The following is a 26,683-nucleotide window of genomic DNA, read 5'->3' as shown; positions in this document are numbered from 1 at the left end:
CCCAGGAGGAGGAGGAGGAGTCTGCGCCGCTTTTTCTTCAGTCACTGTTTTGACTGGACTTGGAGGGGACGCGGAGAAAGATTTCAGAGGCGAGCGACGGGTGCGGCGCGGGCATGAGGTGAGGGAGCCCATGAGCGGCCTCGGAGGGGTCTGCACTGAGCCCGCGGGCAGACGAGGGGGTCTGGAGAGGTGCCAGGCCGCGAATCGGGGCTGCCAGCGCGGGAAGAGCCTGGGGAACAGGGGGTCTCCGCGCGTCCTGGGCTCTGGTTCTCCAGAGGCCCTTTCGCTGAGAGAGTGTCGTTACTTGGACGCCCCGTTATCTTTCCTAGCCACTCGCCCTAACCCTCACTCTCCTGCCCCGCCAGCTTCAGGGTTCTGGACCTAGCAGGGCGTCTCCGGCTCGTTGGAAACAAAAACTTCGCACGGACGCCCAGACACGGAGCTACGTGCCCCTTCTGCCAGTACTTAGAACTGGCGTTCTGGGCGTTGTTGAGTGTAAACATCGTCCCTAAAAACTTAATTCTCCCCTTGTTGTTTATTCGTTTAGTCGCTTCCGACTCTTCGTGACTTCATGGACCAGCCCACGCCAGAGCTTCCGGTCGGTCGCCAACACCCCCAGCTCCCCCAGGGACGAGTCCGTCACATCTAGAATATCATCCATCCACCTTGCCCTTGGTCAGCCCCTCTTCCTTTTGCCCTCCACTCTCTCCAGCATCAGCATCTTCTCCAGGGTGTCCTGTCTTCTCATTATGTGGCCAAAGTATTTCAGTTTTGCCTTTAATATCATTCCCTCCAGTGAGCAGTCTGGCTTTATTTCCTGGAGGATGGACTGGTTTGATCTTCTTGCAGTCCAGGGTACTCTCAGAAGTTTCCTCCAACACCACAGTTCAAAAGCATCAATCTTCCTTCGCTCAGCCTTCCTTATGGTCCAGCTCTCGCAGCCATATGTTACTACAGGGAACACCATTGCTTTAACTATGCGGACCTTTGTTGTCAGTGTGATGTCTCTGCTCTTAACTATTTTATCGAGATTTGTCATTGCTCTTCTCCCAAGGATTAAGCGTCTTCTGATTTCCTGACTGCAGTCAGCATCTGCAGTAATCTTTGCACCTAGGAATACAAAGTCTTTCACTGCTTCTACATTTTCTCCCTCTATTTGCCAGTTATCATTCAAGCTGGTTGCCATAATCTTGTTTTTTTTGAGGTTTAGCTGCAAACCAGCTTTTGCACTTTCTTCTTTCACCTTCATCATAAGGCTCCTCAGTTCCTCTTCACTTTCAGCCATCAAAGTGGTATCATCTGCATATCTGAGATTGTTAATGTTTCTTCCAGAGATTTTAACTCCAGCCTTGGATTCCTCAAGCCCAGCTTGTCGCATGATGTGTTCTGCATACAAGTTGAATAGGTAGGGTGAGATTATACAGCCCTGCCGTACGCCTTTCCCAATCTTAAACCAGTCCGTTGTTCCGTGGTCTGTTCTTACTGTTGCTACTTGGTCGTTATACAGATTCTTCAGGAGGCATACAAGATGACTTGGTATCCCCATACCACTAAGAACTTGCCACAATTTGTTATGGTCCACACAGTCAAAGGCTTTAGAATAGTCAATAAAACAGAAATAGATGTTTTTCTGAAACTCCCCGGCTTTTTCCATTATCCAGCGGATATTGGCAATTTGGTCTCTAGTTCCTCTGCCTTTTCTAAACCCAGCTTGTACATCTGGCAATTCTCGCTCCATGAACTGCAGGATCTTGAGCATTACCTTACTGGCATGTGAAATGAGTGCCACTGTTCGATAGTTTGAACATTCTTTAGTGTTTCCTTTTGGTATGGGGATATAAGTTGATTTTTTCCAGTCTGATGGCCATTCTTGTCTTTTCCAAATTTGCTGGCATATAGCATGCATTACCTTGACAGCATCATCTTGCAAGATTTTGAACAGTTCAGCTGGCATGCCGTCGTCTCCTGCTGCCTTGTTATTAGCAATGCTTCTTAAGGCCCATTCAACCTCACTCTTCAGGATGTCTGGCTCTAGCTCACTGACCACACCGTCAAAGCTATCCCCGATATTGTTATCCTTCCTATACAGGTCTTCTGTATATTCTTGCCACCTTTTCTTGATCTCTTCTTCTTCTGTTAGGTCCTTGCCATCTTTGTTTTTGATCATACCCATTTTGGCCTGGAATTTACCTCCGATGTTTCTAATTTTCTGGAAGAGGTCTCTTGTCCTTCCTATTCTATTGTCATCTTCCACTTCCGCGCATTGCTTGTTTAAAAATAATTCCTTATCTCTTCTGGCTAACCTCTGGAATTTTGCATTTGATTGGGCATATCTCCCCCTATCACTGTTGCCTTTTGTTTTCCTTCTTTCTTGGGCTACTTCTAGTGTCTCAGCAGACAGCCATTTTGCCTTCTTGGTTTTCTCTTTCTTTGGGATGTATTTTGTTGCCGCCTCCTGAACAATGTTGCGAACTTCTGTCCATAGTTCTTCCGGGACCCTGGCTACTAAGTCCAGTCCCTTAAATCTATTCTTCACCTCCACTGCATATTCCTTAGGAATATTAGTGAGCTCATATCTAGCTGATCTGTGGGTCTTCCCTAATCTCTTTAGTCTGATTCTAAATTGTGCAATAAGAAGTTCGTGATCAGAACTACAGTCAGCTCCAGGTCTTGTTTTTGCCGACTGTATAGATGTCCGCCACCTTTGGCTGCAAAGGATGTAGTCAATCTGATTTTGGTGTTGTCCATTTGGGGAAGTCCATGTCTCTTAGGTTGTTGGAAGAGAGTGTTTGTTATGCAGAGTGAGTTGTCTTGGCAAAATTCTATCAGCCTATGTCCTGCTTCGTTTTGTTCTCCCAGGCCATGCTTACCTGTAATTCCAGGTGTCATTTGACTGCCCACCTTAGCATTCCAGTCTCCCTTGATGAAAATAACATATCTTATAGGCGTGTTGTCCAGTAGGTGCTGCAGATCCTCATAGAACCGCTCTACTTCAGCTTCTTCAGCATCTGTGGTTGGGGCGTGTATTTGGATCACTGTGATGTTGGATGGCTTGCCCTGAATTCTAATTGAGATCATTCTATCATTCTTTGGATTGTATCCAAGCACTGCTTTAGCCACTTTACTATTAATTATGAAGGCTACTGCATTTCTTCTGTGGTCCTCTTGTCCACAGTAGTAGATCTGGTGGTCATTTGATGTGAAGTGGCCCATTCCAGTCCATTTCAGTTCACTGACGCCCAAAATGTCTATCTTTAATCTTGACATCTCACCAATAACCACAACCAATTTGTTGGCAGATGCTGGGAAAGCCTTTAGCCCAGGAGAGGTCAAAAAAGTCACACACCAAGCATTTGTATAAAAATAATTTATTTACAGAAAGCAAAACAAAAACAAAACATATTTAAAGGACTTAGCTCCCCTGGAGCAAGCCTTGCTTGGCTACATTGCCGGCAGAGAAAAAAGAGGAAGTAAGAAACAAGTCTGGGCAGGATCCTCCCCCCAGGCAATTTGCATGAAGCACATGCGAGGAGACAATCAAATACAACCTCTTCACCGGGCCAAATGATTCGGTATAATAGCAGTCTTAATCGTTAGTAGGAAAACCTCAACACAATTTGCCCTGGCTCATAGATCTTACATTCCAGGTTCCAATGGTGTGTTGATCCTTAGAACATCGGATTTGCCGTTCACCACCAGCACCGTCGGCCGCTAGCCGTCCTTTTGGCTTTGAGCTAGCTGCGTCATCACGTCTGGGGCTAGCTGAACTCATCCTCTGTTCCTCCCCAGTAGCATTTTGACCATCTTCCGACCTGGGGGTCTCATCTTCCGATGGTATACCGACATATCTCTGGTTGTACTGATCCATTTAGTTTTCACGGCAAGAATACTGGGGTGGGTTGCCATTACCTTTCTCAGGGATCGCATTTAGTCTGACCACTCTGTCATGACCTTCCTGTCTTGGGTGGCCCTTCATGGTTTAGCTCATGGCATCATTGAGGTGCTCAAGCTCCAGCACCACGACAAGGTAACGATCCTTTGCTGAAGAATTCTCCCCTGTTCACTATATTTACCATGGCAGAACATAAAGGACTGGTGACCACGACCCTCAGCCCAAATTGCCTTAAAAATAGCATATAGGACCCTCTCTATTGACTACACCAGTGTTTTTTTTTAAGGGTGGTCCTAGGACCCTGGGGTCCCCCAACACCCTCTTAGGGGTCTTCGAAATCAAAATTATTTGCCAGCCTATGTTGAAAAATGTACATCAAATAAAATTCCATCAAGCAGTCATGAGAAGTGGCAGCGTATGTGACAGTTTTAATTTTTAATTGGGTAAATATCAATCAATACAGTATAGCCCATACAAACAAAAGCTCTTTTGGGGTCCTCTATCATTTTTAAAAGTGGGAGTCTTGAGAGAAAGAAGTTTATGAAACTGTGTGCTATACTGACTCCCTAAATGTTTGTCATTTTAATTGGAACAATACTGAGTGTTCTCCAATCTGGAGCCCTCCAAATGTGTTCCCTTTCAAAACCGCCCATCCTAAACCAGTACAGTATGGACAAAGTTGTAAAGGAATCAAAGACTAATCTATCTGGAAGATACAAAGTGGGAGAGCATTAAATGAATACCCATCTCAGCAGGTGTTTTGTTTTTCTTTTTTCTTTTTTTGTCTTGACATTGTAATGATGTTGTAGCAGAATAAGAGTTCAGCTGTAACATCAAAGCATGTTTCCTGATTCTCCTAAATAAATGCATTGTGAACCTTTTTGAATGTGCCATAAGAAACAGCAGTGAAACCGGGTAGGGCTGTCAAATGTATTGCTGGGTAATCAGAGGGAATGCAGAGAACTGGAGCAAAGGTTACTGCTAATATAAATACAATGTACTGTATTGCAGAGAACGCTATGGCACATAATTTAATTTGATATTTCATGTAGCACATAACTTGTGGGAAAAAAAACCCAGAATGTGAGCATCCTTACTTATTAATTGCAACTTATAAAATGCATAAGGAACAATTCTTTGTGCCCCATCTGAGGATGTAATATAATGGCAATATGGTTATATTATTTGATTTTTTTTAAAAATATTGTTTGCTATGAATTGTAGCATTTTAATAGTTAAAGCCACTCTGCTTAATGTAAATGCTTTAGAAAAATAGTGTGTGTATTTGATCAGGGTGCAATGTTCTTAAAGAGAGGAATAACGCCTTTTTCAGTATCTGCTCCTAGCATTTCCAGATTTGTTCCTGGATTACAGAAAGTTATTCTTGCTCTGAAACTTTGGGTTGCAAAAAATTCCAATATTAAATTTGACATACACTGCAGGACTGGAATTAGGAAGTAAGCAACAGCTGGAGAAAATAGGTAGGGTGGAGTTTAGTTGTTTTAAACCAGCAAGACATAAAACTTAACTTGGGGGATGCAGAGACCTATTGAGGAACATCATGAGTTTCTGGAATTGTATAATAGGGTAGAGGAGGAGCAGAGCAATAAGGAAAGTAGCAGTTATATTAAGCCTCTGCAACGTATTTTTTAAAAAATATTCAATGTAAATATTTAAGAAAACTATATCTGTTATTATAAGCAACATTATAGGTGCAATCTAATTTTCTCTAGCAGTTTTTATAACTTAACGTTCACATTAACAGTAGACATAACAATAAGGAAAAATCGATTTTTAAATTACTTTTAATATATGAAAAAAGAAAGGATGAGAAAAATGAACTCCGAAGAAACATTAAAATCTCTTATCAAAATTAGTCTTATATATGTTATTTTGCAATTAAACCATATGTGAGTTTATACAAAAATGGAAAAAAAATAGAAAATTAAATAACATTGACACATGCGTTCAAATGGCTAAATATTCTTCCAGTTAAGACTCATAATGATAAAATGCTTGTGTAAATACATTTTTTGAACCATTGTTCTTAGTAATCAAATATGAGTTGAGGATCGGGCCAAATGTGAGGTATCACAAATCAGAGGTGTGGCTTTGGACTTTTAAGCATAAAGGCAGGATTACTATATTACTAATTTCTTTTTTTTGAAAAGAAAAGCCATTTGATGTGCTAACTTGCAAAAGAGGAAGCTTGTACAGTCTTCTAAAATTCTAAAGAGTTGCAAGGAGTGTTGTCTCTTTTCTTGGGTTTGGAAGATGCTCATTGTAGATGTAGATGGCTGATCCTATATAGCACTCTAAATGACTGATGATTGATTATGATGATTATGTGCCATTGAGTCGCCATCGAGTCGTTTTTGACTCCTAGCAACCACGTAGACAGATTTTCTCCAAGACGATCTATCCCTAACCTGTTCTTTCAAGTCTCCCAACAGTGCACTCATCGGCACTGTAACTTGAGTCCATCATATTAAACACCAACAGAATTAAAGCAATTTCTAATTATTGTATAACAAGCCAAACAGGTGGGGGAACTATATATGTCTATAAGTAACAGAACAATCAGAATTGGGTGAGGTACATTTCTCTGGGCATGGAAGTTATGTAAACACAAATTAATTTTTCTTCCTCCTTTGCTCTCATACACAAATATACCTGATGTAGAGTCTTAAAGGATAAGCAAATCGCACCAATACACATGTCACAATGAAATTATTATTACTTGCTATAGATCAACATAATGGAAAACCAAGTAACTGATTCTTCTGAAGAACGTACATTTCAGTATCAGAGTTCCTTACCTTCACTTCCTGTTCCTCCTCTGGAGGAATCTCTAAAGAAATATCTTGATGCAGGTATGTAAATGTTAATTCTCTTGTGGCTAGGAATTGGGTAACTATTAGAAATAACAACTGTTTGATCTCTAGCTTACACATAACTGTCATATGCAGTGGCTTATTCAATCTGTTAATTACAATAACTCTGTTCTAGTCCTATTCTTGTATTGAAGATAGTCAGAACCTATTTAGCTGTACTTTGTAGAGTCAACATGTGAGGAGGGAGATTAAGAATAAGTGTGCTATCTCTGTCCCCTGCTCTCATAACTCTCCACTGCTTTGAGAGATGACTCAAATTTAGATTGGTGGGATCCTTTCTTGGCTCCCTATTTACCAGCACTAATCCATCCTTGTAGGTGCCTAAAGAATGGGGCCAATCTATAATAGTTTGCCAATTACCACCCAATGACTTTAGTAAGTGTCACCAGCAAAAAGCTCCTGAAGGCAATGTGGGATATAAATCTAACAAGTAAGCATCTTTACATGAAACTCATTGATTGACCAATGCAAGAGAAAGATTTGGCAAGGAACAAGCTGACTTCAGAACCAGTTAATCAACATTCAACCTAGTATTATAGCTTATCACTTGGAGGAAAAATGTTCCAGCTGCCAAAGAGAAACTCTTTATAGAGCTTTTACTGACATGAAGACGGCTTTTGATTCCATCTCTAAAGTAAGACGGGAGGAAACTAGCAGCCTTTTTCAACAGATCAGTGTCTACTGTGGCTGATAATGATAATACATGAGAACATCTTCATGCCTCTTACCTGTACCGTCACTGGAAATCCCATTGCCTCAACTCCTGTCTTGAAGGTATCGGGGGTATATTCTTGCACAATTTTTGTTTAATTTTCATATAGACTTGGCAGTTAAAAACTATGGAAAAGTGAATTTCACCCCGTAATGTCAGGTAACAATTCCATCTCCGTTCTATTTTTATATAAGGGACGTGGTGGCGCTGTGGCTTAATGACGCTGGAGTCTGCCGGCCAGAAATGGTTGATGCTCCCCATGGTTCGAGCCCAGCTCCGTGTGACAGAAGTGAGCTCCTGTCATTTTGTCCCTAGCACCTAGCGGTTCGAAAGCATACCATATGCAAGTAGATAAATAGATACCCCCATTTTGGTGGGGGGAAATTGCTGGTGGTGCTCTGCGCGGGAAGCAGGAACCGGCGCTGGATCTGCCTGGACGCGAACGGTGGAGGATTGGCGGAGAAAAAGCCCCAGATGAGCCGACTTCCCTAGGAACACTGCTGGCCAACTGGTGCGAAGCTACCTCACCCCCTTGAGGTGCATGGGTGCAACAAAGAACTAGCAGCGGCCAGCACTAGAACATCTACTATGTGTAAAAAACATTGTAGACTCCCTGGCATTGTATGCCATATGCTAAATAAAAATAAATAAATAAATCTGTTTTTATGCTGAGAATGAAGTCATTCTATCACAGACTAAGATTTGCAATGGCAAAGCCTGCAAGCCCTTGCAACATTTTGTTCTGAAGAACTGGAAATTAACAATTTTAAACCTAAGATGTTTTTATTTACTAACTATTGCATCAGTTGTTATCATAAATGGAAAATTTATCATCCTCAGCTTGAACGGACTAAAATTTTAGTTTTGTCAGACACTATTTGTTCCAGCTGTTGCTCAGCTGTTTAGAGCAAAGCAATTAATCCTTCTGTTAAACAGGGAAGACTCTGCTCCTATAAAGACATGAGGGCTCTATAAGCAATCCAGTCCAAATTTCTAAGAACCCTGCTCTGTGTTCCACAATGTGTGGCTAACACGTACTTTCATTTGGAGCTTGGCTTTACCTCTGCAGCGTCTTGTATGGGAATTTGCCATTTGAAATGCTGGATAAAATTGGCTTTCTGGGGCAGGTTCCCGTTTCAGTTCATTTTTATTAATGAATTTGTTTCATCCTTGAAAAAAGTATAGTCAAAGATCTAGCCCACTGCAGCTTCTCAGAAAAATCCTTGATTATACTTGGCATAATTGAAATAAAACAAGTTCTTGATTTATACTGCAGAAATAGACTTAGAGCTATAATGAAGGGCATTTTTGTAAACCCTCTCTGTACCTAAATAAACAAGACTCAAGAGTTGTTAACATCCTACCTGTTTCTCTCAGGAAGGCCTTTATTTAATGTCTTATTCATTGGTTTGCTGGAAAAAAGATTCAGCAATATCCCATTTACAGAAAATTTATACAGTGAATAAGATGAAGCTGTTGAAAAGTTGCTCATATATTATTGCACTGCCCTTCTAACATCATTTGGCATTCCAAACTAATATCCTCACTAATTGCTTGGGCTGGCCTGTAGAGGAAGTAGGGCATTTTCTATTAGAGAATTATGCATGAGTTGCTGCCACCTGAGTATCATCGTCTAGAAAGGGTCATAAGGAATGCATTGACTGAAACTGGATGAAAGCTCTCCAGATACAGCTTCCACTTGCTGCTCCCAAGTCATGAACCATACCCTAGAGTTACTACTGTATATTCTGTCAGTACAATTTCTCTAACTATCTCATCCATTGTCATAGTACTTCTTATGTCCAAGTCATCTCCAGGCAGTTTATATTCAATAAAAAATAAAGACATATTTAAAATATATGGCATAATAACGTAAACTTAATGTAAAAATGTGGATGGAAAAGAACAAACATTTACACATTTTTACACAGCTCTAAAACATTGTGGTTTCTGACAGGTGTTACCTGCATTTGCAAAAATGCTCCAAATCTTATTTTGCTAAATGTATATTTATATTTAGGTAATATCATTCTCTGTATACAAATGCCTTGTATATAAAAAAAGTTTCATAGGCCTATGAATCAAACAATTTCTCCAGTTTTTACAGCTCAGCAATAAAGGGCTTTATCTGTAAAGTTTCAGTCCACACCTGCCTTTTGGAATTTCAGATAATCAAGAGAAATTATTTCTTTCACACTTCTCAGTTTGAAGTGATAGAGAATTCTGTAAGCTGATTTAATTAATCACATTAATTCTCAGCTCAAATTTTGCAAACAGTTGTCTTTGGCTGCTATAAAATAGTTATTTGTTTATTTGACAAAATGACCCATGTCTATTTCCATTTGACAATTAGAAATAAATTCCAAAAGAGAAGCAATCTCTAGAAGGTTTGTTTATTTGAAACCCACTTTAGAATAAATGTGGAGCATTAATGTGGCTTGAAGTAGAGACATAAATGTTTTTAAAACATCTTTTCAACCATTTGTGTTTTACAGTGAGACCTTTCCTAAATCAAGAAGAATATCAAAGAACTCAGGACATAGTCAAAAGATTTGAGAATGGCATTGGAAAGGAGCTACATCAAAAATTACTTGAAAGGGCTACAGTGAAGAAAAATTGGGTATGTTTTTAAGAAAGTCCATTTTTCCCAGTCGCTCTGTATAGTAATAAGAAAACATGCAAAGATAGCCACTGTGTTCACATCTGACACTAAACCATAATGTGGGTTTGTTGGTTTGACTTAGCATGTTTGTGAACCTTGCAACTGTCATGCATAAACCATGGTTTATCTATTATAATGTGTTAACCCAACCACTGTAGTTGTAGTATTTCAGCAAGCCATGGATGAATATGGCATCAGAATCCAGTCTAAGTTCTAGTCCTTATCTATATTATGATACTGTCTTTTAGAGAGAAAAAAGTCACATTAGCAGAATCTGATTAAACAGCAAACTCTGCTTTTTTGAATAGCAAATCCCTCTAGAAATCTTTTTCCTTTGAACATATCTGAAATTATTTGAAGAACTGCTTGATTTCATTTTGTGTTCTGTAGCATAGGATGAAGGATTGCTGTTTGAACAGCATATATGTAACATTTCTTTGTTGTACCAAATGTTTTGTGCTGTGTTTTCAATCTCAGCCATGGGACAGAACCTGAACTTAACAAATAACTATGTTAAAGATTCATTTTGTTGTTAACTGCTTTTTCATTTAAGCTGGAAGAATGGTGGCTGAATGCAGTCTATCTTGAAACTCGTTTACCAACACAAATCTATGGTAATTTTGGAGGACCAGGCCCTTATCTTGAACATTATTGGCCAATTAAAGAAGGGACTCAGATAGAAAGAGGATGCATATCTGTCTGGCACACCTTGAAATTCTGGGAACAACTGAGAAAGTAAGAAATCTAAAATCGCAATGTAGTAATTATAGCTATGTAGAGTTATTTGTCATGTTATTATTGCTGAGTTGTTAATATTGCTAACAGTCATTTATAAGTTTAGAGTTGAATTTTATATCTGGTTACATTGAGCAGGTCCCCAAAAACTCAAATTTATTTTTAACATCTGTAAAATTACACTATGGGAATTCTAACAGGGAAGTAGCCCGAGCACATTATTGTCTTCTTATAAATTAAGGCTGTTACAATAGGTGCCATTGCTTTTAATTAAGCACAAACACAATAGACTGAGAGAATAGTGGGCATTTCTGTAGTGCTTTTTGAAGGATAGATAGTTTAGTAACTTGAGTGCCTTGTCTACATCACATTATATGGACAGTATAGGACTTCAGAATATATACTGAAGTACTGGAGTACTGAAATATATTGAAACATATTGAAATATAGCATTCGTTTAGATGCTAGTTGTAAAATGCATGCTTGTCCATGCAGCTTCAATAACTTGCACATTATTTTGTTTTACAGGGAAAAGTTGGCTGTACATAAATCTGGCAATATGCCCCTGGACATGAATCAATTCCGAATGCTATTTTGCACTTGCAAGGTGCCAGGCATTGTTCAAGATTCCATTGCTAATTATTTCAGGGCAGGTAAATTGAATAAAACAAGGTGGCTTTAATGCTGTGTGTATTTCTATAGATAATAAACAGTTATATTTAGTTTGCAGTCTTAATCCATGTACCTGGGAGTAAAACCTAGGTAGAATTAGTGGGATGAGTAGACAAGTATAAAATAAGAGTTCATTGGATAGAATTGCTCTCATTACAGTGCACTTTGGTTCAAGATGTAGTATGCCATGTGGATAGCCAGAGACAAATAGATGGTTTGATTCCTTTTAGTAAGACAGCTATTGTGAGAAATACTAAAAGGGCTGAAGAGTTTTTCAATCTCTCATTAGACAAAAATGCATAGCAGGGTAATAATACTTGTGGGTCACTAGGCAGGTTGCTTTAATGCACTTTCCTCCATCTGTAAGGTGGCACAAAAGTATGCTGGCTTAATTTGTTCTGTCCCATCCAAGGTGCTATGGAGAGCATTCTATATGGTGATCTTTGCTGGCAGTCTTTGTAGCAATCTTGCCACTGCTGTTCCTCCATTCCCACAGTGGCTACTGTTCAGTAGAGTGGTGAGTGCCTAGAACCTTTAACAAGAAATGGCGGTTGCTGAAATCAAATTCTGATCTGGTGCCATAGGTGTTAGTCTCCAGAATTGTTGATTGCAATTGGCCTATGTATAATCACCACTACCAGAGCAACTAGTGCCTCCAAAACTGAAATAAGGAAGTCTAGGTGGTGAATGAACAATGAGTCTGCAACATAGGAATAATGGGGCCCTCCGGCAAATAAAAATAGTATAAAAGCTATCCCCTTGTCAGCAGAAGCAGTGGGCAAACTATATGGCTAAAAATACAGCCTTTCCTGGTGAAATTGACCTGTGCATAAAATTAGTCTTAATTTTTTAAGTCCTTAAATTTGTATTTGAAACTTGTTTCACTAAGAATTGAAGGAAACTCACCCAGTGATATAAAACTTGTCGATCCAAAGGTTCCCAATAGCTGAAAAGCAGTTAACAAGCAATTTCCGAAAGTGATTAGAAAAGGAGGTATGCGAACCCAGTGTACTTTTAAAGGCACCGACCATGGTTTGAGCACGATGGCTCGTCCCTTGTCTCCCAGAGCTCTAAACCCGCCGGAGACCGCTATCTTACAGTCTCCTTGTGGGGAGCAGCTGTCTGGAGCACTTGTGGGTGATCTCAAGTCCTCTCCTTGTCCAGAGGGGAATTATGAAGAGCCGGTCTACTTGCTGACTCTTCATTCCACCACGGTCGTCAGCTCTGCTTTTCGTGGAGCCATCTTCAGTTCACCATTTCTTCCCCAGAAGTCCCTGATTGTATGTTTTCAAAGAGGTCTAGTGCTGTAAACATATGTTAATAAGGAGCCCGTGTAAGACCTGACTTACATTTCAGAAAGCACCAGTCGGTTGTTAGGCAAGCAGATGCAGAAGCCAGGTACCATGTCAGTCCAACAGCACAAAAGAAAATTGCAGTGGAGGACAGTATGGAGTATATTGTTCCTGCCGTCCAGCTGGAAAGCAAGGAAAAGTAACAGTGTTTCATGTGGTTGCAGATGATCGCCATTCTGCTAAATGGTGAAAAAGCAGCTCATTTGAGATAAATCAGAAGTCTCCAATATGCTGGCCTGCATAGTTAATAATAGAAAGAGATTGTTGACTTTTTTTGTCTCGCCATCTTAGGAAGCATTTCATGAAGATTCTGCAGATGTCTGTCTGAAGGAATTAAGCTTTTTCGTTTTCTTTCTCTTCCAGAGAGTGAAGGTGAATGTCCATCTCACTTGATAGTGTTGTGTCGAGGTCGAATTTTTGAATTCAATGGTTTACATGATGGTCATATTCTGAGCCCACCAGAGCTTTCTAGGTATGTTTAGAATAGATTTGATAAACAACCTGCTAGTCTATAGTTTCTTTTTATATAAATTTGACATTAAACATATTCATACTGATACTCCAAATATACCGTATAGAAAGAACTGGTCAATGAAGGGTGAGGGCATTTAAGGGACTTCTTGGTAAGAGCTATGAGGGAGATGCTGTGTTCAGCTTTAAATTAATATTTATCAGGAGTTATTTTAGGTTGCTTCCATATTAATCATATCCTTTGTAGCATAGTTTCTATGTATTTTTTCACTCATTTTATGGTGAATACAGATTGCATTCTTGCTAAATTACTGCAGTCCATTGTTTTCTTTTTAGGTCTGATCTGTAGCATTTTATAGCTTTGTTTTGTTAAATACAATTAAATGTGAATTGCACTACTGTTAGTGGTTTTATATGTCTTAAGAAGTTTGTTTTCTGGAGTGTCTGCCCTTTTATTGCCTCCCGTTTAGTGTAGGAGGGGAAAGTGATAAAAGTCAGCTGAGGTTTTGTTTCCCACACTTTAAAAAAATGAAAGGAAAATAATATTTATAATTCCCAACTTCAGGAGAACAGAAACTTAATTCCAGGCTGCATTGAAGAAGAACAAAAAAGGCATATGTTAAAATCAAGATACTACTTCATGATTGTTAAAAGATATTTGCTGAATGGGAGTTTTATTGTCAAAGAATTTGGCTATGGAAATGAATGGGAGAGAGAATGCTACATTATTTGCTGAAACATCATTTTAAATTCAGTTTATCAGTGACTGGACTTACACCTCCCACATGGCAAGTGCTTGTTTTCCCTCTCTTTCAAAATGCCTCAGAATATAATTCATAACTGGTGGGAGGAGTATCACTGTGCTAAAGAAGAATGAGGAAAAATAATAACTGCTTGGAGAAACTCTGTTGCAGTTGGTAACCTCCTCCCTCTCTCTCTCACATACACATGCACACTTCTGACATATTTTCTTTCATTTATATAATCTGTGAGCACCAGTGAAAATGGTGGATGATGGGAGTATTATTCTTCCTTTGAGCAAATTGTAATAAAATAATTGTTTTCTGTATTGAATCTCTATCAAAGAACATCACTATAACTATTAGAGGAAAGTAATCTTATATCTGCAGTATTTGATAAATAACTTACTGAAGTGGTGAATGTGTCTAGGGTGGCTTAGTTAACAAGGTCCTAGAAACTTGATTCATTTTCAGTCTTCATTATCTGAAATGCTGGCCTAAGAGAAAAACAAAAAGATTTGTCTTAAGTGATATCTTGCATTGGAAAAGCTAAATATTTTTAACGTATGCCTGGTATTTATACTATTTGCAGGCAACTTTCCTACATTCAGAAGAAATGTCAGAATGAACCTGAAGGGCCAGGATTGGCTGCCTTAACATCTGAAGAAAGAACCTCATGGGCAAAGGTTGGGATTTTTTTTTAAAGAGACATTTGGTACGGATTGTTAGGGGCTTTTATGTTTAATAATTATTTTGTTTGCCTCTTAGGCACGTGATTATCTTATCAGCCTTGATCCAAAGAACCTGTCTCTGTTGGAAACAATACAGAGTAGCTTATTTGCAATATGCCTTGATGATTCAAGTCCTCAAGCTACACCTGAAGATTATACAGAGGTACTTAAAAAATGCCAGAATTCAAAGTCCATGCCACCCTTAATAGTCTGCTCAGTTTTAAGGAAATAATTGTATTTAATTGACCATACTTAGTGTTGTTATATCATAGAACAAAAGAATTTGGAGAGATTAAATGGCATAGGATAATTACACCATATATCTGGTTTATTCAAAATGCAACTTATAGTATGCCACAGATAGAACATGGGAATTAAGAAAATATACAGCATCAAAGAGAACATAGCAACATTCCTAACTAGGCTACTCTTAAACTCTAATGAACATTTCTTTCAGATGTATAAATGGACAAGATAAACATATAAATAAAGCAGTTTAATTATATATTTGTTTAGTCAATAGTAAATGCCACGTTTAGAAATACTTCCCTCAATTACACATACATTAGGTTGCAACCTGAGGGGAGGGTGATTTTGCTTTGCTTTGTTTTGTTTTTTTGAGCCTTAGTTTTTTTTAAAGCTGTGCAGATTTTAGAGATCAACTCTAAAGCACTACACAGCCTTCCCACCTGTACAGTATAGAGTTCCTATAGGTAGTTAAAAGTAGGCAAGAGAGGGGAATTATTGATCAATTAGTAGAGAATAAGCTGTAATTTTGTAGCATGGTGAGATCAAATCAGCATTTCTTAGGTCCAGTTTGTACTTTTTAAGAGAAAGGTTTGCTAGTTTATGCAGAAAAGAGTATGATAGAAAATACAAGGTAAAGCCTCCTTTGAGCAGTGCTTGAATTCTGGTGATTGAATGGATATGACCATGTAGTTTTCTTGGCAACAGCATGGAAGTGGTTAATTGCAGCCACCTGCAATTTTATTTTTACTTCGCAACCTTGCCTATAGCCTGGTATTTCCTAGTGGTCTCCCACCTCATCAGTAACCGGTTCCAACCCTAATTTGGTTTTAGCCAAAGCAGCTTGAATGCTACCAGCCAACTGGTTATATAGGAAAACATATAGCTAAACCCCTGGATATACCAAGAAGCTGTACCAAGGAACTGAGAACCATCAGCCTGGAGTACCACTAAATTGTTATGACCTTCTTTGGGTGGAGGTTTTCAATATTCTTCTTCATATTATATTCAGGTATATAGGATACCAATATATGCATAAGAATTGCACTGCCCATAATGAACTTAAATAAGACCTCTGCAGCATGGTTCTATAAATGTCTATTGTGATGGAATATCTAGTAGACCCTGGGATTGTGGAGGAGAGGGAAGGACTGTTAAAGGAGTTCTTAGTCCAAGTGAGGAGGGAGTATAAGAAAAAGACCCAGAGTAACTCTTCCATGATTATGCTCAGTATAAGTTCATCTGGGGAATTGCTTTGGCAGGTTGCCAAGATTTTGTTACCATACTAGCAACACGGATCGTTCCAGAAATCCAAGTGGTTCTTGTTTTCTGAGTTTCCCAGCTTTGGAGGGCTTGACATCTGTTCATAAGTAATTCCTGTTGACTTTCTCCCTCTTAAGCATGTATGAAATTGCAGCTTTGTCAGGATTGCATCTGCAACTTGTTAAGGGCAGCACTATGAATATGGGCGAGGCCTGAGCCATTTGCGGAGATTTTAGAAGATTTGAGAGTTAAAATGGGTGCCTTCAAGGTTTACCTTACTCGTTTTCCTCTTAGAATTTCCTAAAGCCCCTCCCAATGCAAAAGAAGCAGGCCCAGTTTTGACCCCCCCTTCAGTCTGAAGGGACTCTTTGCCCATAAAGAGGGTACTGTTGGCTCCAGGCTGCAATTTTGCATCCCAGGTTGGTACCCAGAGACAGCAACTTTAAAAAGCAGTGATCAAATTGAATGGATGCTGCAGGAAGTAGTATTGGAAATACCATGGCAGATGGAGATCTTGCTCTCACACTTCACCCTGCAGTGTTGCCAGAAGACATGAGAAATAAATTATCCCAATGAGCATTTTTTTCCTTGAAATCCTTTCAGATTTTGAAGGGCAATGTGACAGATTTTTCTTTCAGAACTAACCATGTTAATTCTTGATTTAGATCACCAAGTTGGCAGTAGCAGGGGATCCAACATTACGCTGGGGAGACAAATCCTATAACTTCATTGCCTTCTCAAATGGTTCTTTTGCCTCAAACTGTGATGTGAGTTTGTATCTTTTGCATTTCTCAATGTTTGTGTGTGTTGTGTCTCATATAGAAACATTACAATTGGCAATCTTAAGAAATATCTAAGCTTGTTTTAATGTAGCAGTAAATGTGCATATATTTGTAAATCACAACTTATAAAGGATTTTTTTCATTTTGTTACTGTGCTGCAATCTTAGTTACTAGATAAGAATATCACTCATACGACCAAATTATGAGCAACTCTTCTAAAAAAAGTCCATTGAACACAGATAGGCAACATGTGACATGCCTCTGAATTTCAGTTCCCAACAGCCCCAGCCAGCTTGGCCAGCAGTGTTATAGGTTAACTATGGCTGTAATAGAAAAAAATTAAAACGTGAGATTGATTCAAGCATTTGTTGCTCTATGGAGTAATTTTTATCTTATACATATATTCCAGCATTCTCCTTTTGATGCCATGGTTTTGGTGGTCCTCTGTTCTTACATTGATTCCAAGATTATTGAAGGAGAAGGAAGATGGAAGGTATGCTATTAATTGTAGCTCCAACCTTTTCCAGTTGATAAAATTCCCCTCCCATGTAAGATAAGTTGAACGGATCTCTCTGTTCTTATTTCAAATAAAAAACAGGGATCGGACAAAGTGCGAAATATCCCTTGGCCAGAGGAGCTTGTGTTTAAGTTGGATCAGAAGGTGCTAAAGAACATTGCTCATGCAAAGGAGAACTATTACAGGCTGGTATGCATGTAGCTTTTTTTGTAAGTCATATATTTGTGTGTGGTGTTAGTGCATCCTCTTTGTTTCCATTATGTGAAGTGGATGAAGAAGAAGGGAAATCTTTCTATGCACAGCTGTGATTTGCTAATTTGGTTTGCCACCTGCCTACACTGCAGTCTAGTTCCATCCTGGGAGATTTTGTATTAGATAGTTCCTTGGATGGAGGCAGAACTGTGCTTCTTTCATATAGTATGTCCAGGTGATAAGCGTAACGTAGGGTACCAGTTTGCATTGTTGTAAGCCTGAGGTTACTACCATTTTCTGTCAGTAGTATGGTAACAGTCACCAATCAGAGTTTCTAAAGTCTTGATTCTTGACCTTTGCTAGATGCTATCAGTTCTGTGTAATTTAAATCAAAGAAATTTTCCCTCCATTGGTTCTCTGAAATTGCATTATTTTTCTCTTCTCAGATATCTGACTTAGAGCTTGTGAATTATGCTTTTACATCTTTTGGGAAAGCGCTGATAAAGAAACAGGACCTTCATCCTGATACATTTGTTCAGATTGCCCTCCAATTAACCTATTACAAATGTCATAGACAGTAAGAATTTTTAAACAATTAGTAAATATTTTTATTGGTCAACGTATTAAATCCATACGGAGTGTAATTTATAGAGCCTTTGTGCAAGATTCTTTTTGCAGATAGATGGAAATTATTTTCTCATCTGTATACACACTTTACATATTCCTTAGAATTATCAGATAAATACCATTTATTCTTTTCTTGTCTTCTCCTTCATTTGTATATTGTTTTGCCAGCAGTACAGACTTAATCCAAAAATATAGTTTCTTCACTCCTTTCATATTTTTGCCCTTCCTAAATGTGCTGTTCTTCATGTTAGTATCCCTTTATCTGATGCTGTTTGTATTTTATTATATCCTCAATTTTCTTTTTTTAAACATGCTTATAATAAGCTGCCTTGTGAAGGCCAGATAGAAGTAAACCATTGTTTTGTAATTAAGTTTCAAAAAGTGGCATGGAACTTCTTTGTTTTACATGCTTTTTTTGTTACAAAATAATTTATGTGAATGTACAGCAGGGTTTTTACATGTCTATCCTTTGAGTGGTTAAAACAGTTAAGTGATAGATCTACCACCTATTTTCTAGCCCTGGATGCTGTTATGAAACTGCTACAACCAGACAGTTTTATCATGGCCGGACAGAGACTATGAGATCATGCACCACAGAAGCAATTGAATGGTGTAAATCCATGCTAGACCCTACATTCACTGTAAGTATTGTAGTTAAAGAGACTTTAAAAATTTCTGACCTTATCCTGTGTTCAGTACAAAGAGCTGATATGGTACCAGAATAATCAAAAGATGTCTTCACTCTTGTATCTAATAGGGGTCAAAATCTACTGGAGATAAATACCATCTTACCTTGATAATGATACATCATTTCATAAACTGAATTAATTAGTTCACAGCACAGGATAAAGTTTAGATACAAATGTTCAGTATGAAATAAAACTTGCAGAAAGTCTCTTTTGAAACCAGAAACTAAATCTCCTCTTCATGGATGCTTTTATTCATTTTTATGTTTTTAACAGCACAGTTACGTTTCACCATGTTATTTCTGTTAACTAGATTTTTTACTTGGAGGAAATAATGTATTTGCATTATTTATTTATTTATTTTTATTTATCTATTCGATTTCTATAGCCGCCCATCTCAGTAAATGACTCTGAGCAGCTTAAATATCTTCACCCATGTTGATTGTGCATGTACCACATTATGTATTGCCTTACATGCAAAAAGTAGCTTCTTCCCCACCTTTCATGGTTTCTAGATATGTAAATCATAGTTTTATTTATTTGGGATATGTTCACCTTACTTATTTCTGGGTAATGCTGATTTCAGTGGAAGTAAATTAAGCACATCATTAAACTTCTTTCCATGTTGTTTGTGATGGCTGGATCACCCATCACATTTTAAGAGCAGCTTTTCCTAATCTGATGTGGTGCTTCAACTCCTAGCAAGGAAGGCCAAGTAGCAGGTGGTGGTTACTCAGCTGGACTGACATCACCCTGCATCCTATCTCCTATTGCAAACAGATGGAAGAGAGTCTGATAGATGATAATTGAGGGACATGAGGAGCCAAACAGCCTCTGATAGATCTTGGTCCTTCTTCCTGTCTATGTAACATTTAATGAAAATGCCATCATGTAGGGATCAGATATTATTCTTTGAAAACAGCTTGTAAGATGTGCATTTAAGTGGTATGTGGGCAAGTCCTAAGTGGCATCACTAAATGCATATACTCTCAATAAACCAAGTTCTGTGGTTTGGGCATGGATTCTCCTTTCACAGACAGATTAGTACATGTCTGTAAAAAGGAGCAATGCAGCCTGATTGAGTGAAATAAACTTTGGAGAAACAAATGTTTTGAATTAATAGATTATTATTTTGCTTTAGGACTGCAAGTAATTAAGGTATATAGGGAAATTTCAGCAACACTTTGAGGAAATTACAGGGATGTACTTTTTTTTTCTGCTGCTGCTGCCTTATGCTATTTTCTGAAGAAATGTTTAGATATAAGCTAATTGGATGGGATAATTTTGTTTTTCTTATTTTCTGCAGCAAGGCCAACGAAAACAACTTATGTTAAAGGCATTTGCGAGACATAATAAACTGATGAAAGAGTGTGAGAATGGAAGAGGTACATTTTTTTATCTTGCAGAGGCAAAGCGATACATCCCAAGCACCCAAATTATCAAACTAATTTTTAATGCATCAGAAGAGGAAAAATTTTAAATCTACCCCTTGAGAGTAATAGTATTCTTTGTTTAATTTTAATTATATTTAAATGACAATTAAATGAAAGTTTTTGTTCCAACCCAACTTCTTCCTTTTAGATGTATGGCCCCCAGGACTCCACTTAAAGGCCATGTGTAAACCTTGACCTGGGAGTAGTTGTGCATCTTGGGATTAATATCTTTTTCCTTCCTAGGCTGTGATTTGTTTTCTTCCCACTCCAGTTCTAATTATAACATACTGCTGAGTAGGGTCACAGATCTAGTGTATACAGTAAGATCCACAGACATTGCTTTCCCTCCAGCACAATTCTCAATCCATCCTTTCTGCTGTTCTCAGAAGTTCAACAGGCTGAATAGAATAAACTCTGACCAAGTAGTTGAGGACTTTGCCCACTATTTTTCACGAGAGGATATAATTAGCCATTTCTACTGGCCAAAAGTAAGAGAACCTTGCAGTGCATTTTATACGGAGGAATTTTATATTTCTCAAACAGGCTTTGACCGTCACCTTTTAGGCCTCCAGCTCCTGGCCAAAGAGCACAGTCTTCCAATGCCAGAACTCTTCTTAGATCCTGCTTTCACTAGAAGGTATTTAAAAGTCTTATAGATTGATCTTTAGAATTAAGCCATTCTATACCAAGCTGAATCATCAAGTTTTACAGGTAGTCCTCATTTAATGACCACTATTAGGACTGGCAACTCGGTCATTAAGCAAAATGGTTGCTAAGTGAAACTGCAGCTGTGCTTATGATCTTACTCAGCTTCCCTTTGCTTTACAGACCTGTGAAGGTTGTAAATGCGAGGATTGGTCATAAAGTTACTTTTTCATCACCGTAACTGCGAAAACGACATGGTCGCTAAATGAGGACTACCTGTAATTGGAGTTGAGAATGTAAATGGACAAGTAATTGTTCACTGTAGGAGCTGAGAAAGTTGTTTCAGTGATGTGACGAGTGTTCATGGCTCCAATAGCTAAGGAGTTGCACCTCTTTTAAACCATTGTTGTGGAATGAATAATCCACCTTTTCCACTAACAACGTTGTTTCAGAAATCTGTATAACTTTGAAAGCTGAAGCCTATTCATTTATTTCAGCATAGTCCTCTATCTTAGCAGGGAAAGCAATTGTATTTGTTTCATCCTGCTCCTGGGTTGAATCTATAGGTCTCATTCCTTTATGTCTTGTTTTTTCGTTCTTTCAATTTGCAGCGGGGGAGGTGGAAATTTTGTGCTTTCGAGTAGCCTGGTAGGATACACAAGGGTTGCAGGAGTCGCTGTTCCAATGGTGAAGCATGGTTATGGCTTTTTCTACAGAATTAGAGATGACCGGTAAGGATACCATTAACATTACTCCAAACAGAAATCGATACTGTTTTCTTTTGAGTTATGCTTCGGTGTGGGAGAGGCAACTACCATACTATTTCAGTAATGAAAACCTGATTCCACAGGTGGCCTTAAAGGCACTCTTAACTTCTTCCATGTAGAGTCTTAAATACAATTACTGCTTCTCCTGGAATGTCTTCCTATCTATGCATTATGTCAGATATGTGATCTACTGTGTGCCTTCACATAACCCACTAACCTAAACTGGGCTAGATGGTTTGTGACTCATTCTGTTGTATGAATGTAGCAGTATGATTACTTCATCGCTTCCCTGTGGTATTGTGAAACCAGACTGTTTGGTTAACTCAGTAAATCATAATTCATATGATTCAAGTGCACCCATATTTTAATTTTAAAATTCAGCTTCCTAACCAGGCCTTGTTCGTTCCACGGTGCTAATTTGTCTTTATTTCTGCTGCCTATATTAGGAATAAAGTGATGGCCAATATTTTAGGAGCTTAATATGCTAACTAGACATTCTGTAAAATACTGGTGATAAGATAAAAGTATTTCACTCTACATATTTTAAAGCTTTTTTCTCTAATTTGAAGGTAAGTATTTCTTCATGTTGTTGAAGTTGTGTGAAACGCATCTAGAAGAGATTCTTTCATTCCATTTTTGTAGCATAAATCCATCTGCCAATGATTCGGATGTGTAGTAATTGTATCTGGTAAAATTGTGATTATTAGGGGCCCAGTACTTTGTGTATACCTACCTGAAACACTGTACTGTTTTTTTTTAATGGTATTTATTTAAAAAGCTGTGTTTCATGTTTCCTCTGGAAGGATTGTTGCTGCCTGTAGTGCCTGGAAGTCATGCCCAGAAACAAATGCAGAAAATTTATGTAAGGAATTGTTCCAGACTTTTCAAGACATGGTAAAATTGATGACCACAGCCCAGCTGTAGAAAAAATACTGGAGTTCCAGTGCCATTTTTTAAATATTACCCTATCGACTGAAAATTTGAGGAATGAAAACCTTACCTAAAAGGAGTGATTGAAGTGGACATGGTATTTAATGACAGTTACTATTTAAACTAGGCATAAATAATGCAAAATTCTACTGCAGTATCAATGCAATATTCTTTGAATAGGTCTGCAACAGCAATGCAAAATATGATTAGAACTATGCAACGATAAACTAAGCTTAAAAATGCAAGATTGATTGAATCCATAGTTTTTCCATGGAAAGAAGTTTAATTATGTAACCTTGCTAGCAATAAAGTATACAAGATCATATTCAAATAAGCTTAATTCAATTTTTCACAAATCGGTGCTTTCAGAAGTATGCCACACTGGGGAAGCTTGCTTTGGTTTACTTCAGTGCAAAACTAACTTGAGGAACCATTGCAGGAATCATGTTTCCTTTCTAAGTGAAATGTGTATCATAGCTTTTATAATGTCTTGCTTTTAAAAGTAATCCAGGAAAGTATTAGAATGCTTATGAGTTTATTTCAGGTACCTTGGGGCTGCACTTCTGTTTCATACAGTGGGATTGTTTAAACTCAGAGGCTTCTCTCTGACCGGGAAGTGATCATTAAAAATACTGTGTATCTTTACCACTTCAAATGTATAGCTCAGTATGATTCTCAGGACAGCAAGCATTCTTTGTATCTTGAGAATGAGAAACTGTCAACAATGCAATTTCTTCTTCTTGAAATAAAGCCATTCCAAAGACCAAAAAGTGTGAACTTCCTTCATCTGTGCATACATGCATTGTTCCATTATGACAGGAGGGGAGGTGTACTCTAATTACTCTATCACACAAGATAGTTAACAGTCATTCAAAACAGCATTTGAGAAAAGAAATAGCAAAAAGTAGTATACTTTAAAATTCAGTTTGAAATCAAGGAGGTCAATATAATATTACCTAAGTTAATTTATTTGGCTCCTGGAATTTTGGCAATCCCTAACTTTATGTATTAGCCTGTATACTGGATTCTAGGCTGCACACGTTTTCAGCTAATGTGGAACTTTCTTCTTTCCCTGTTGAGGGATGAATTGTGGTGTGGTATAACTTGTTTAAAGTAAGCCAAGGCATTATTTGCTTAGTACATGTCCCTTTTAGCTGCTTATTTTTGCACTGCACTCATCTGGTTCTTACAGCAAAGCTATCGGTGCATGATGCAATAAGAAAGTTTATTAGTTGGATTGTTGCAGAGTCAGATGGTTATAGGCCGTGAGGGGTGACTGGTTTCCATGCCTAAGGGAGGACCAGACCCTGGATCTCCCCACTCAAGAGTCCAGCACCTTTACCAGATGAGGAAAGGATGTTCAGATGTTTGTGTGGTTCTATAAGACAACTTCTAGCCAATTCCTTGGAAGTCAGTCATCTAAGTACACTAATATGTATAAATAACTTTAAACAGTGGAAGATGTATTGTAGCTAGTAAGGGTAGAATTAAGATAAATCCTAGACTCTCTTGCCTACTAGATGGTTATTTATATTTTATTTTTATAAATGTTAAGTTCACTTATCAACTGCTTGACAGTAAACAGATCCAGACTCTGCACTCAGTAAATTCGTAACCGTTTAGGCACACTAAAAAGTGCCGTTTAGGCACTACCTGGTACAATATGGAAACATTTTAGGAACAGCAAATTGGTTGTCTTTCTCTGGTGCATTGTACATGATGGAACAAATTGCATGAGCTGGAAATATTCTAGTTTTAAGTATTACACAATAGTGATAGGTAATAAGAAACAGCTGAGAACAACTTTCCCTTTACAGTATGGTGGAGCTGTCTGGACCACAATATATAGTGGAACATCTAGAAGACAGTAGGATTTATCTTCACATCCAATTTCTATCCAGATTTTTTACTAAATTTTGTAGTGAATGAAAGAATTGAAATAACTGAAGCTTTTATTAACTATTTCAAACAAACTCAGTAAATAGATGTCTATACTGTAGAATGGTATCAACACTGACCACAGAATTATTGGTGTTATAAACCTGTTAATTCGGAATGAAACAAAATGGCTGGAAGACCAAACTTACACAACATGATAAAATTGATTTATTTCAGAAGGATTATATAACAGATTGGTTTAACAAATTCTTCCACTTCAATTTTTTGTTTTTTAAGCAGATAGCCAGTTTCCTGTTTTAATGTTATCAAAACCCACACAACTTTTGCCTTGAATTTAAGATGATCCCCCTCAAAAGAAAGACTAAACAGACAAAAATCCTACGACACATTCAGTTTCCATACCTTGGCAGCCTTAGGGGTGCCAATTCCAACTGAAACCAATCGAGATTCCGCACTCCTATCTTTATCTAGTCATTGTGAGTGTTTTTGTCATATGTTTATGTGCACACATATATTTGTACATGTGTGTGTTTACAATATATACTTGCCAGGAGTCACACTGGTATAGCTGAAACAAAATCAAAGATTCAATGAATTTGAACGAATTGCCACTTAAATAGGTATTTCATAAAATTATTTGAGCTTCATCTGCCCTTCGGTTTCACATACAAAAACTTGTACAGATACATATTTCTCTCCTTCCAAGCAGGGGGGGGGAGAAACCTTAAGAGGAAAGCATAGTTAGGCTAAGAACAGAACAAAACTGGATGGAGATGTGGTGAGTGGAACTAGTAAGTTGAGAAGCAAGCAAAAAATCCAGACTTTTTAGGCATTCCAAAAAGGGTCATAATTCTCCAGGCAAATAGGTAATCTTCATGCTAATCTTCAAAGGCATCAAAGTCTGCAACCATTTGCACTTCATGTTATTCTTTTGTTTCTAACTTCTGTTCCCTGCTTCTCACCAATCAAGTCATGATTAAATTATGGTATTCTGAATACTTGGGAGTTGATAGAACTTAGTGATTGCTAGGACTGTTTACCTGTTATTTTTATTTATTAATAGCCAAAACTACATATGCATCCAACCACATAATCTGGATATAGATAATAGAAAGCAAATTGGTAAAGTGTAGATGTTTAAACTGAAAAGAGTTGTATTTGCAACTGTCAGTCAAACTTTCCTGTGCAACAAGATTCCTTGCAAAGAAAAAGCTTGTGGAAATGGGGAAAAAGACCCTCCCCATTAGACACCAAATGGTTGGTTTTTCATAATACCCTTGCTTAATTGGGCTACTGTTCTAGGTTCCCAGACCCACCCACTATATAGGGTGGGTTGATACAACACAGACTAAAATGTGTTTGCTTGACATATTGAGCAACAGATTAGCCAGGCAGCCAATGTGTTAGCTTTCTAATGTGATGCTCAACTTCTGGAATTACATGGACACTTCAGTGCAACACTGGTCTTTCTAATCAACCTGAGAGTTTCAGTTTTAAGACATCTGGAAGACATCTGGCTGGCTTCACATGAAATCCCCAAAAGAAAGGTGATGCCTCTTTCAAGTTGAGACTGACTCTTGTTGAATGCAGACCCACATCCATGACATTTTCCTGGGAACAGTACATAAATGGTTTGTCCTAGTTTAGCCTACAACCTTAGCATTTTCTGGAGGTTTCCCATTCACGTATTAACCAGGTGTAATTCTCCTTAGTATTCAAGATCTGATATCAAGCAGTGCTCCAGCCACTGAGGGAATAACAACAATGCCAAAATATCTCCACAATGCATACTGCGAGTATTGCAAGATCTATACGTCTAGAAATTCTATGTTGCA

The 26,683-nt window shown here is 38.2% G+C and overlaps 1 protein-coding gene across 2 annotated transcripts; it reads left to right on the top strand.

Annotated features, from left to right (window-relative positions):
* On the top strand, positions 1 to 23,719 carry CROT (carnitine O-octanoyltransferase). 2 transcript variants are annotated; one of them, XM_063303573.1, is made up of 17 exons: positions 1 to 118; positions 6,642 to 6,765; positions 9,994 to 10,118; positions 10,714 to 10,895; positions 11,424 to 11,548; positions 13,283 to 13,391; positions 14,723 to 14,816; positions 14,899 to 15,024; positions 17,036 to 17,137; positions 17,562 to 17,645; positions 17,751 to 17,858; positions 18,308 to 18,438; positions 19,006 to 19,129; positions 20,481 to 20,559; positions 21,151 to 21,244; positions 21,864 to 21,983; positions 22,823 to 23,719. In XM_063303573.1, exons 2-17 carry the CDS (start codon positions 6,651 to 6,653, stop codon positions 22,941 to 22,943), a joined length of 1,839 nt encoding a protein of 612 aa, XP_063159643.1. In that variant the 5' UTR covers positions 1 to 118; positions 6,642 to 6,650; the 3' UTR covers positions 22,944 to 23,719. The 2 variants fall into 2 exon arrangements, 1 of the variants encoding a protein (XP_063159643.1); XR_010067936.1 differs by lacking the exon at positions 21,151 to 21,244 and having other exon boundaries at positions 22,823 to 23,018.
* The last annotated feature ends 2,964 nt before the right edge of the window (positions 23,720 to 26,683 follow it).

The sequence above is a fragment of the Candoia aspera genome, chromosome 4 (genome assembly GCF_035149785.1).
Source record: "Candoia aspera isolate rCanAsp1 chromosome 4, rCanAsp1.hap2, whole genome shotgun sequence".
In the NCBI taxonomy this organism is placed as follows: Eukaryota; Metazoa; Chordata; class Lepidosauria; order Squamata; family Boidae; genus Candoia; species Candoia aspera.
Note: the sequence above shows the minus strand (reverse complement) of the source record. Positions and strands in the feature narration are given on the sequence as shown.

Excerpts from the sequence above, each read along its gene's own strand:
- CROT (XM_063303573.1), top strand. The coding sequence starts at position 6,651 with ATGGAAAACCAAGTAACTGATTCTTCTGAAGAACGTACATTTCAGTAT. Across the intron at positions 11,549-13,282 it reads TGCTAATTATTTCAGGGCAG|AGAGTGAAGGTGAATGTCCA; the intron begins GTAAATTGAATA and ends TTTCTCTTCCAG. Across the intron at positions 21,245-21,863 it reads GATCCTGCTTTCACTAGAAG|CGGGGGAGGTGGAAATTTTG; the intron begins GTATTTAAAAGT and ends TTCAATTTGCAG.